The sequence below is a fragment of the Pelobates fuscus genome, chromosome 9 (genome assembly GCF_036172605.1).
Source record: "Pelobates fuscus isolate aPelFus1 chromosome 9, aPelFus1.pri, whole genome shotgun sequence".
Classification (NCBI taxonomy): Eukaryota; Metazoa; Chordata; class Amphibia; order Anura; family Pelobatidae; genus Pelobates; species Pelobates fuscus.
In genome coordinates this window covers 168,228,716-168,240,133 of record NC_086325.1, presented here as the reverse complement: position 1 = coordinate 168,240,133, position 11,418 = coordinate 168,228,716, and the positions used below count along the sequence as shown (strand labels likewise).

The following is an 11,418-nucleotide window of genomic DNA, read 5'->3' as shown; positions in this document are numbered from 1 at the left end:
AAAAGTTAGGTCGAAAGTCCTTTGTGATCACTAAAGCATGGATTTTCTGCCCAAAACCAGTTCCACAGAGTCTTCTATCCTGGAGATAATTTGGAAGTAATCCAATTATCTCCAAGGACAGAGGCAAAACTCCATTAACCACATGGCTTGCAAAATACAATAAAATACATAAAAATATATAACTGTGCAGCTATTGCATAAAACAGGTACATTCAACATATCCTCAGATAGCTTAGATCTGAGCGCACATTATTACTCAATGGCGCTCAGATCACATACAGACAGTTCAATTGCCATTGAGCCAAAGTCTTTCCCATTGTCTTTCGTTATACGAATGGGCTCCATGGCATAGCTATCTGGGGTATCACTGTTCAAATAGGAAAAGTACCGAATGACCCGGCTTTTGGGTCTTTGCAGGGGAAAATCAAGCGTTTCAACATAGGGCCATAGTCCAGAGGGAGCAGGCGAGCAACCAGGCTCTTCCAATGCCCAATGGCGGAGTTGGTACCATCACAAGTGTAACGGAGCTTCCTGTACCCCGGTTGGGTACCTCCGCTGACGGATACTCCTAGTGCTCACCGAGGACTCCAAGCACTCCACCAGACACCATCAGCACTGCAGTCTCCACGTCCAGCATTACAGCTGGGCTGGGAACTCACCGTCCTCCACCCACCCTGGACCCAAGATCAGGATCCAGCTTCCAGTGGGTAAACCTCTCCTACTTCAGAGAGCGTAGCAGGAACAGCTCTTAAAAGAGCTAGTGATTATAATCCCAGGGGAGTATAGCGATATAGCAATCCCCAGGGTAGATGCAGCCTTTTCCCCCACACATGAGAAAAGGCTCTATGTTGAGGGTAAAACAGGAACTCAGCTTTAATTGGGCACACTGGCCTTTTATGCAAGTTTCCAAACAAGGTTCTATCACCTACACTCACCCCTTCTACATACTTACACAGGAGACTAAGCTTGGACCAGAATATTGGACCTCTAGTTTTGAAAACAGCTTCAAGGTAAAAGTTTGCAATTTGTATAAATCTCAGGGTATTTCATTCATTTTGAATGCTCACATTACCACCACATCCACACACCCGTCTCAGACCCTCTGTTTCATAAGCCTGATCCTGTGCCCCTTATTTACAACACGTCCATACCATATTGTCCCTTATTCTCTCCTCCAAGGAATCCCTTCCATTCTTCATTCTGTTCAATCTGACGTACAACACAGCACCAGCCAAAAAGAGTAAAAACTCACAACACATTTATTGGTGGGGAAAATATTTGTGCACAGGAAATAACTTTAAATACACGTAAGAAAGATACGGTCGGTCTGGGTGGCTCAGTAGCCTGGCATTTCCTCTCCAAATTTGGCATAGTAAGCAGCGGCTTTCGCAGGGAGCAGGACCTGAGAGATGAAAATGGAAGTTGGTCAGGGAACAGCAAAGCTTCAGGTGGTTAAAGTTCATTATAATCAACGCTACATGACATACCACGTACCTCGTTATTTACGTAGGACTCACACGCATAGCACCACACTGACAGATCGGAGAAACTGAGAACAACATTGTGTCCAAACGTCGCTTGGTGAGACAACATGTGCTGAGCAATGTACCTTCCACAGTGCACCTGGAAGAAACCCACAGCATGAACCTGTTCCCAGGAGACATTACACCCTCAGCCATCCTCTGAGAGAGATCCATTGCTACTGGTTAACACACACAGCGTAAACCTGTTCCCAGGAGACATTACACCCTCAGTCATCCTCCGAGAGGGATCCATGGCTACCGGTTAACACACACAGCACGAACCTGTTGCCAGGAGATATGACACCCTCAGACATCCTCCAAGAGATCCATTGCTACTGGTTAACACACACAGCATGAACCTGTCCCCAGGAGACATTACACCCTCAGCCATCCTCCGAAAGAGATGCATGGCTAGCAGTTAACACACACAGACAAATCTGTCCCCAGGAGACATGACACCCTCAGATATCCTCAGAGAGATCCATGGCTATCGGTTAACACACAGCATGAACTTGTCCCTAGGAGACATTACACCCTCAGACATCCTTGGAGAGATCCATGGCTACCAGTTAACACACACAGCATGAACCTGTCCCCAGGAGACATTACACCCTCAGCCATCTTCCGAGAGAGATCCATGGCTACCGGTTAACACACACAACATGAACCTGTCCCCAGGAGACATTACATCCTCAGCCATCCTCCGAGAGAGATCCATGGCTACCGGTTAACACACACAGCATGAACCTGTCCCCAGGAGACATTACACCCTCAGACATCCTCCGAGAAAGATCCATGGCCTACCTGGAGACATTTCACCTATAGACAGCCCTGGAGAGAGATCCATGGCCCAGTTAGAGACATTTCACCCTTAGACAGCCCTGGAGAGAGATTCATGGCATACCTAGAAACATTTCACCCTTAGACAGACCCTAGGAAATCCATGGCCTACCTGGTAACAAGTTAGACACACCCAGTTCTCCTTGACACTGCCACACGAGACGCATGGCTCCATTACATTCAGACTGTCCGACGGCACTACATTCACTGTCACCAAGTGAGGACACCAGGAAAGAGGTACTGCAAAGCCGGAGCACTGCAACCAGAAAGTTAAGCATTACACATTGGCATGCTTAACCAAAAACATCACAGACTGGCACTGGTCATACACCAAGCCCTCCTACCAGTCACATTAACGAGCCCCAGTAATGTCCACACATACAGAGGGCAGTACTAACGAGCCCCAGTAATGTCCACACATACAGAGGGCAGTACTAACGAGCCCTGGTAATGTGCACACATACAGAGGGCAGTACTAACGAGCCCTGGTAATGTGCACACATATAGAGGGCAGTACTAAAGAGCCCCGGTAATGTTCACACATACAGAGTAGTAATGATTGCTATTATTACACACCAACAGCAAGTGATAAAATACTTAACAGTGGGACATGGCTTCACTCACCGATTCATCCTGCAAAGCATCCACAAACCCTTGGAACAAGGAATGAACGTCAGAGCCACCAGTAGCCTCCGATAGCAGCTCTTGCTCATTGTGGCGGTCCACACACTAAGAGAAAGAAGCTGATTTAACAAAAGTATGATGGAACTCTGGGTTCCTTCCCCTTAGTACAACTGCACCTCGTTGCATTCTCCTGTGCCTCCGTTTTATTAATTACACTCCAGAGACTGGCCTCATTTAAGCCGCTAATAATTAAATCTACTGGTATGTACAGCATGAGCCGTACAAGAAGCACACGTAGATAGAAAATTTAACTTCATCATCGTCATCTGGTACCAAAGTCATGGCAAACATCTGCTACATAAAGCTTTGTGTGCATTTCGCGTAATATCTCCCAGAGCGTTTTACTCTCAGATGGAATATAGAAATTATCGGAAACATAAACATACAGACATTATTACCCCAGCTCCCCTCGCTCCATGCCTACCTAACACACATCTTACCGGAGCTTCCTCTTGCACTGTATGATCTCTGGCGATCTCATCTCCAGCCTCTCGTACAGTGGAGACTAAACTTTTGCTGGAAACCCGGTTAACCGGAGAGGCCTTAGTGTGAGATGCAAAGTCTCTGTCATCTCCCAGCTGCAAGTCTCTAAGCTTGAGAAGAGGATCTATAGGAAATTCCCCTGAGGCCTGCAGCCCTGGCTCATTTACTGGGGTACATGGTGGCTCCCCCATTAATATGACATTTGGTAAGTGCTGTTGTGAGGAAGGCACCGATACGTGGCTTTTGATTGATGGCTCTTGAAGATGCCTCTCTTTGGAAGGTTGTTCACCAATTCCACCTGCACCTGCGTGTTTAGGAGACAACCCCAGTACAGACTCATTTAAAATGTTCTTTGGTCCTCCCACAGAGCCTTCCTTGTCTTCACATATGGTAGTTTGGAACTCTAAGATAGTTTGCTCCTGTGCTCCAGGTTCATAGCACTGTGTGATGGGTGTTATTAGAGTCATAGCTGTCGAACCACCAAAACCTCCTGGGTGAGAATCTGTCATTTCTCCTGGGTGAGAATCTACATTAGGGATGAGCACTTCAGGGGCACAAACAGGCAAAAATGATGTGAAAATGGAGCCAATCGTTTGTGATTGCCCAGTTAAATTAGAAATGGGTTGGATTGTTAGTCTGGGAGAACTGGAAATGGGCTGAGATGATGTAATGGGAGAGCTGAGGGTGGCTTGGGGGGATGCAATGGGAGAGTTGGAGAATTGTTGGGACAATGTGACAGGAGAGATGGAGACAGGCTGTGGGGATGTGGAAGGAGAGCTGGAGATGGGCTGGAGAGATGTGACAGGAGAACTGTGGATGGACTGATGTGATGGCACTGGAGAGCTGGAGATGGGCTGGAGAGATGTGACAGAAGAACAGTTGGTGGGCTGAGGTGATGGCACTAGAGAGCTGGAGATGGGCTGGAGAGATGTGGCAGGAGAACTGTGGGTGGGCTGAGGTGATGGCACTGGAGAGCTGGAATTGGGCTGGAGAGATGTGACAGGAGAACCGTCGGTGGACTGATGTGATGGCACTGGAGAGCTGGAGATGGGCTGGAGAGATGTGGCAGGAGAACAGTGGATGGACTGATGTGATGGCACTGGAGAGCTGGAGATGGTCTGGAGAGATGGCACTGGAGAGCTGGAGATGGTCTGGAGAGATGTGACAGGAGAACCGTCGGTGGACTGATGTGATGGCACTGAAGAGCTGGAGATGGGCTGGGGCGAAATGCCACCTTTGGTTTCAGGTTTTCGTTTACCAGGTCTGTTCTTGTGGGGGGACTGTAAGTAGACTTTTGTTTCTTCCGAAGAATGGCCGATTCGTTCTGTCACTGTAATAAATTAGTATATTATTAATATTTAATATTTATTATTATCATTAACTTCAACTATTTCCAATCAGAACATATGCAGCACTCACCATTCAGCCGCAGGCTATGCCAATATTTCCGATGTGTGGCGAGCACTTTATGGATTGATCGTATAGCTGACAGTCGAGGAGGTCGGAGGTCAAGGAGGGGGGGAAGAGGATCACCCAGGAGAGTCTGAGTGCACATTACCATGGACTCAGAAATGGATGTCAGATTATAACCACCCTGCAATCAGATTGAGATAAGGGAGCAACATCAGGGCATTTATTCATGGGAAAGGGGGCAGAGTCCAACATTAGCAGATTGGACTCTAGGCAGTGTGCTAGCAGGAGGCAATGTGCAGGGGCTGATGACAGCGGTGGGAATGAAGCAAATTAACCATTTGGGACCAGACACGTGTAGCTCCCACAGACTGCTGACAGAATGAATTCTGATGAGTTCACACTAAGTGCCAACTCCGTCCCCTTTACCAGAATGCTTAACCATGCAAGACAGCCAAGGAAGTTGTGACCATGCCAGTACCAGACCATGGCGAATAATGTCCCTTAATCAATCCGCTACCTCCTTTAATATGGTTACACCTATGGGTATACACACCTTATTTTTATAAAATGTGACTGATTGATGCGGTGTACATTATGGGCAGTTAACAAAGATGCACGTACTAAATGTCAATCATTTTATAATAGAGTGTTACAATGTTACACAGCAAAGGTGGCAATGTTAAACAGAGAGGGTGACAATGTTACACAGCGAGAATGACAATGTAACACAGCTAGGGTGACAATGTTACACAGAGAGGGTGACAATGTAACACAGCTAGGGTGGCAATATTAAACAAAGAGGGTGACAATGTAACACAGCTAGGGTGGCAATGTTACACAGAGAGGGTGACAATGTAACACAGCTAGGGTGACAATGTAACACAGCTAGGGTGACATTGTAACACAGCTAGGGTGACAATATTAAACAAAGAGGGTGACAATGTAACACAGCTAGGGTGGCAATATTAAACAAAGAGGGTGACAATGTAACACAGCTAGGGTGGCAATGTTACACAGCGAGAATGACAATGTAACACAGCTAGGGTGGCAATATTAAACAAAGAGGGTGACAATGTAACACAGCTAGGGTGGCAATGTTACACAGAGAGGGTGACAATGTAACACAGCTAGGGTGGCAATGTTAAACAGAGAGGGTGACAATGTAACACAGCTAGGGTGGCAATATTAAACAGAGAGGGTGACAATGTTACACAGAGAGGGTGGCAATGTTAAACAGAGAGGGTGACAATGTAACACAGCTAGGGTGACAATATTAAACAGAGAGGGTGACAATGTAACACAGCTAGGGTGACAATATTAAATAGAGAGGGTGACAATGTAACACAGCTAGGGTGGCAATATTAAACAAAGAGGGTGACAATGTAACACAGCTAGGGTGGCAATATTAAACAGAGAGGGTGACAATGTTAAACAGAGAGGGTGGCAATATTAAACAGAGAGGGTGACAATGTAACACAGCTAGGGTGGCAATGTTACACAGCGAGAATGACAATGTAACACAGCTAGGGTGACAATATTAAATAGAGAGGGTGACAATGTAACACAGCTAGGGTGATAATATTAAACAGAGAGGGTGACAATGTAACACAGCTAGGGTGACAATGTAACACAGCTAGGGTGGCAATGTTACACAGCGAGAATGACAATGTTACACAGCGAGAATGACAATATTAAACAGAGAGGGTGACAATGTTACACAGAGAGGGTGACAATGTAACACAGCTAGGGTGACAATGTTAAACAGAGAGGGTGACAATGTAACACAGCTAGGGTGACAATGTTAAACAGAGAGGGTGACAATGTAACACAGCTAGGATGACAATATTAAACAGAGAGGGTGACAATGTAACACAGCTAGGGTGACAATATTAAATAGAGAGGGTGACAATGTAACACAGCTAGGGTGATAATATTAAACAGAGAGGGTGACAATGTAACACAGCTAGGGTGGCAATATTAAACAGAGAGGGTGACAATGTAACACAGCTAGGGTGACAATGTAACACAGCTAGGGTGGCAATGTTAAACAGAGAGGGTGACAATGTAACACAGCTAGGGTGGCAATATTAAATAGAGAGGGTGACAATGTAACACAGCAAGGGTGATAATATTAAACAGAGAGGGTGACAATGTAACACAGCTAGGGTGGCAATGTTAAACAGAGAGGGTGACAATGTAACACAGCTAGGGTGGCAATGTTACACAGCGAGAATGACAATATTAAACAGAGAGGGTGACAATGTTACACAGAGAGGGTGACAATGTAACACAGCTAGGGTGGCAATGTTAAACAGAGAGGGTGACAATGTAACACAGCTAGGGTGACAATGTTACACAGCGAGAATGACAATATTAAACAGAGAGGGTGACAATGTTACACAGAGAGGGTGACAATGTAACACAGCTAGGGTGGCAATGTTAAACAGAGAGGGTGACAATGTAACACAGCTAGGGTGGCAATATTAAACAGAGAGGGTGACAATGTAACACAGCTAGGGTGACAATGTAACACAGCTAGGGTGGCAATGTTAAACAGAGAGGGTGACAATGTAACACAGCTAGGGTGGCAATATTAAATAGAGAGGGTGACAATGTAACACAGCAAGGGTGATAATATTAAACAGAGAGGGTGACAATGTAACACAGCTAGGGTGGCAATATTAAACAGAGAGGGTGACAATGTTAAACAGAGAGGGTGGCAATGTTAAACAGAGAGGGTGGCAATGTTAAACAGAGAGGGTGACAATGTAACACAGCTAGGGTGACAATGTAACACAGCTAGGGTGGCAATATTAAACAGAGAGGGTGACAATGTTAAACAGAGAGGGTGGCAATGTTAAACAGAGAGGGTGGCAATGTTAAACAGAGAGGGTGACAATGTAACACAGCTAGGGTGATAATATTAAACAGAGAGGGTGACAATGTAACACAGCTAGGGTGGCAATATTAAACAGAGAGGGTGACAATGTAACACAGCTAGGGTGACAATGTAACACAGCTAGGGTGGCAATATTAAACAGAGAGGGTGACAATGTTAAACAGAGAGGGTGGCAATGTTAAACAGAGAGGGTGGCAATGTTAAACAGAGAGGGTGACAATGTAACACAGCTAGGGTGACAATATTAAACAGAGAGGGTGACAATGTAACACAGCTAGGGTGGCAATATTAAACAGAGAGGGTGACAATGTAACACAGCTAGGGTGGCAATATTAAACAGAGAGGGTGACAATGTAACACAGCTAGGGTGACAATATTAAACAGAGAGGGTGACAATGTAACACAGCTAGGGTGGCAATATTAAACAGAGAGGGTGACAATGTAACACAGCTAGGGTGACAATATTAAATAGAGAGGGTGACAATGTAACACAGCTAGGGTGGCAATATTAAACAGAGAGGGTGACAATGTAACACAGCTAGGGTGGCAATATTAAACAGAGAGGGTGACAATGTTAAACAGAGAGGGTGACAATGTAACACAGCTAGGGTGGCAATATTAAACAGAGAGGGTGACAATGTTAAACAGAGAGGGTGACAATGTAACACAGCTAGGGTGGCAATATTAAACAGAGAGGGTGACAATGTTAAACAGAGAGGGTGGCAATATTAAACAGAGAGGGTGACAATGTTAAACAGAGAGGGTGGCAATATTAAACAGAGAGGGTGACAATGTTAAACAGAGAGGGTGACAATGTTAAACAGAGAGGGTGACAATGTAACACAGCTAGGGTGGCAATGTTAAACAGAGAGGGTGACAATGTAACACAGCTAGGGTGGCAATATTAAACAGAGAGGGTGACAATGTTAAACAGAGAGGGTGGCAATATTAAACAGAGAGGGTGACAATGTAACACAGCTAGGGTGGCAATGTTACACAGCGAGAATGACAATGTAACACAGCTAGGGTGACAATATTAAATAGAGAGGGTGACAATGTAACACAGCTAGGGTGATAATATTAAACAGAGAGGGTGACAATGTAACACAGCTAGGGTGGCAATGTTACACAGCGAGAATGACAATATTAAACAGAGAGGGTGACAATGTTACACAGAGAGGGTGACAATGTAACACAGCTAGGGTGGCAATGTTAAACAGAGAGGGTGACAATGTAACACAGCTAGGGTGACAATGTAACACAGCGAGAATGACAATGTAACACAGCAAGGGTGACAATATTAAATAGAGAGGGTGACAATGTAACACAGCTAGGGTGATAATATTAAACAGAGAGGGTGACAATGTAACACAGCTAGGGTGGCAATATTAAACAGAGAGGGTGACAATGTAACACAGCTAGGGTGGCAATGTTAAACAGAGAGGGTGACAATGTAACACAGCTAGGGTGACAATATTAAACAGAGAGGGTGACAATGTAACACAGCTAGGGTGGCAATGTTAAACAGAGAGGGTGACAATGTAACACAGCTAGGGTGACAATATTAAATAGAGAGGGTGACAATGTAACACAGCTAGGGTGGCAATATTAAACAGAGAGGGTGACAATGTTAAACAGAGAGGGTGGCAATGTTAAACAGAGAGGGTGACAATGTAACACAGCTAGGGTGACAATATTAAACAGAGAGGGTGACAATGTAACACAGCTAGGGTGGCAATATTAAACAGAGAGGGTGACAATGTAACACAGCTAGGGTGGCAATGTTACACAGAGAGGGTGACAATGTAACACAGCTAGGGTGACAATGTTAAACAGAGAGGGTGACAATGTAACACAGCTAGGGTGACAATGTTAAACAGAGAGGGTGACAATGTAACACAGCTAGGGTGACAATGTTAAACAGAGAGGGTGACAATGTTAAACAGAGAGGGTGGCAATGTTACACAGAGAGGGTGACAATGTAACACAGCTAGGGTGGCAATGTTAAACAGAGAGGGTGACAATGTAACACAGCTAGGGTGGCAATGTTACACAGCGAGGGTGACAATGTAACACAGCTAGGGTGACAATGTTAAACAGAGAGGGTGACAATGTAACACAGCTAGGGTGACAATGTAACACAGCTAGGGTGACAATGTAACACAGCTAGGGTGGCAATATTAAACAGAAAGGGTGACAATGTAACACAGCTAGGGTGACAATGTTAAACAGAGAGGGTGACAATGTAACACAGCTAGGGTGACAATGTTAAACAGAGAGGGTGACAATGTAACACAGCAGGGTGACAATGTTAAACAGAGAGGGTGACAATGTAACACAGCTAGGGTGACAATGTTACACAGCGAGGGTGGCAATGTTACACAGCGAGGGTGGCAATATTAAACAGAGAGGGTGACAATGTAACACAGCTAGGGTGACAATGTTACACAGCGAGGGTGGCAATGTTACACAGAGAGGGTGACAACGTAACACAGCTAGGGTGACAATGTTACACAGAGAGGGTGACAATGTTAAACAGAGAGGGTGACAATGTTAAACAGAGAGGGTGACAATGTTACACAGAGAGGGTGGCAATGTTAAACAGAGAGGGTGACAATGTAACACAGCTAGGGTGACAATGTTAAACAGAGAGGGTGACAATGTAACACAGCTAGGGTGGCAATGTTAAACAGAGAGGGTGACAATGTTAAACAGAGAGGGTGACAATGTTACACAGAGAGGGTGGCAATGTTAAACAGAGAGGGTGACAATGTAACACAGCTAGGGTGGCAATGTTAAACAGAGAGGGTGACAATGTAACACAGCTAGGGTGACAATGTTAAACAGAGAGGGTGACAATGTAACATAGCGATGGAGACAATGTTACACAGCACAGTTACCTGTCCGTCCATTTTATACAGTTAAAGATGAGGAGGAATAATAAAGAGCTGTATGTTTATATGCTCTTATTCTGCAATCCTATAGATTGTAAGCTTGTTTGAGCAGGGTCCTCTTCAACCTATTGTTCCTGTAAGTTTATTTGTAATTGTCCTATTTATAGTTAAATCTCCCCCCCCCTCTTATAATATTGTAAAGCGCTACGGAATCTGTTGGCGCTATATTAATTGCAATAATAATAATGCTAAATGTCCCAGGCAGAATGACACCCTGATAAAGATAGAGCATGTATGTGAAATACTGGAATGAATAGCAGCTAAATTGAGGCAGTATAATCTGTAATAACCCACTTATTTCAAAAAATAAACAGCACCGTGTGTTATGCAGGAATTGGGGTAAAATAAAATCCCAAGCCTGAATATTGAATTCGATGGAAAGAACTGCTCACACTGTGTGTATAGTTTGTGTAATGTGTTTGCACACAATGAGATCTTATAATTAGAGTTTTATGAATTATCTCCTGGAAATACAGAATGTTAACTAATCCGAGGGCAAGGGGTGCGCAGGCAGGGCAGTATTTAAACAATGTAGTAAATTAAGAGGATGACAGCAGTCGTTATGTTGTGGGTAAAGTTTTAATGCCCATAATTTAGATATATGGGCTATATCCTGGTCAGT

At 44.7% G+C, this 11,418-nt stretch overlaps 1 protein-coding gene across 1 annotated transcript in view; it reads right to left on the bottom strand.

Annotated features, from left to right (window-relative positions):
• Positions 1-1,241: 1,241 nt before the first annotated feature.
• The window catches only part of HDAC6 (histone deacetylase 6), a 29,934-nt gene continuing 19,757 nt past the window's right edge, over positions 1,242-11,418 (bottom strand). Inside the window, exons 24-29 of the mRNA XM_063433052.1 lie at positions 4,950-5,124; positions 3,488-4,860; positions 2,988-3,092; positions 2,476-2,619; positions 1,495-1,623; positions 1,242-1,402 (exon numbers count right to left, since the gene is read on the bottom strand). Of these exons, the coding sequence (XP_063289122.1) occupies positions 1,337-1,402; positions 1,495-1,623; positions 2,476-2,619; positions 2,988-3,092; positions 3,488-4,860; positions 4,950-5,124 (1,992 nt within the window). The 3' untranslated portion in view covers positions 1,242-1,336. The remainder of the gene's footprint in view (positions 1,403-1,494; positions 1,624-2,475; positions 2,620-2,987; positions 3,093-3,487; positions 4,861-4,949; positions 5,125-11,418) is intronic.